We start from the raw sequence: 1405 nt of genomic DNA, 5'->3' as shown, positions 1-1405 counted from the left end.
TCTACCTACCAAGAAAGCACATGACTGCAGTGATTCTCAACACAATGCTGTTTGAGTGTTTGTTTAAGAACTTCCTCATTCTTTGCCAGAAGTGGCTGCCAGCTGCAGGGTAATGTGGTTTTACTAAGGGATAGAAAAATGGCACAAAGTGACTTTTAATACTGTTATCTTTTTTATGTTAAGTCAATGTGTGCCTTCATTACTCTGAATAATGAAGTTTATTATAATTTCAATTTGTGTTGCGTAACTTATGTAATTGCACAATAGTATGTTTACTGCGGGTTGTCTCTTGTAGCAGAGTGCTATCAATATTGTATTCAAAATTTTCCCTTTACTTACTGTTCTATAACTTAACTTTCCACATGCTGTATTCTGTATGCTATATTCATGCTGCATGCTATATTCTGTTTAGAAAGCTAGTTGCCATGGGCTGCATTTTAAGGCCCTGATCCTACAAACGGTACTTGCTAGAAAAAAATAATTAACCTGAATAAAGATTGCAGAATCTGACCCTTGTACTTTTTTTTCTTCTCTCCTTAAAGGTCACAACTATGTAACTTCTCATCCCCCACACACTAACTTGCTGTGTTACTGGTGTTTTCAGTAGGTGTCTTTTAACTCTTGAGACTATATGCTTATATTGCATATGTATATGTATTGTGCACAATTCATGTAAACTGCTGACCAAACAGATTCCTGGAAAATGTCAAAGTTCAGGGGGTTAAACTACCATTGGTAGCCTAGCAAATAGCTATTGGACTTTGCAAAACAGCACAAATGTTATTTGTACAATAACCCCTTTTCAGAGGTTACTGATGTAGCCTTAAATAAAGATTCATTATGTTCCTGTAGCAACACTGTATTGGACAGAGAGGACTGTAAGCAGTTAGCCTAGAGCGCTTTAGGAAAGTACTGGGGAAGGTGTTACAGTTTAATAATAAAGGTCTGAGGATGCAATTATAGGCAGAAAATAGAGCTATAAAATAGTAAAAATTGGATCTAGAAAGAATTCAGATAATAGTTTTTATAATTAAGCCTAATGGTCCTTTTCTTTTGAGTTTGATACGATGGCTTGTTAATATTTCAGAGGATTATTTTTTCAGTCAGTAAATTACGCATAAAGGGCAAAACAGAAATAACTGCATGGATGTAAGTGCCATTTTTGTATGATTATTTCCTGCTTTTTGTGTTTTATACTGTTTTAAAACAGAAAATGTGTAATGATGAGACTGATCTTTATTGTGATAAAATCAAAAATAATGACTGTTTTCCAGCTTGCTTAAATTTGGCTGAATCTGTTCTGCTCTAAAACACGAGAGTGCCATCAGCCATTGGTGAGTCCTTCTAATCAAAATTCTTCTCATGTAAAGTGGTGTGGGATGCATTGACAAGGCATAGTGTGTGT

At 35.2% G+C, this 1405-nt stretch overlaps 1 protein-coding gene across 6 annotated transcripts in view; it reads left to right on the top strand.

The window, feature by feature from the left end:
* Positions 1 to 1405, top strand: part of KYNU (kynureninase) — a 130282-nt gene that overhangs the window by 22356 nt on the left and 106521 nt on the right. The window contains exons 1-3 of one of the 6 annotated variants that reach the window (XM_019522462.1): positions 53 to 109; positions 543 to 603; positions 1275 to 1334. The exons of 1 other annotated variant lie outside the window; for it this stretch is intronic. Coding sequence is in view for 2 of the 5 variants with exons in the window: in XM_019522465.1 (XP_019378010.1) it covers positions 1144 to 1149 (6 nt within the window). In the remaining 3 variants the exon portion in view is untranslated. Of the gene's footprint in view, positions 1 to 51; positions 110 to 542; positions 604 to 799; positions 1150 to 1274; positions 1335 to 1405 lie in introns of those variants that run through there. 4 more of the 6 variants (XM_019522463.1, XM_019522461.1, XM_019522465.1 and 1 more) reach the window with 4 other exon arrangements.

This window comes from Gavialis gangeticus, unplaced genomic scaffold (assembly GCF_001723915.1).
Source record: "Gavialis gangeticus isolate Ggan-Ray unplaced genomic scaffold, GavGan_comp1, whole genome shotgun sequence".
Classification (NCBI taxonomy): Eukaryota; Metazoa; Chordata; order Crocodylia; family Gavialidae; genus Gavialis; species Gavialis gangeticus.
The sequence above is the reverse complement of the archived record's forward strand: the minus strand, read 5'-3'. Positions and strand labels throughout refer to the sequence as shown.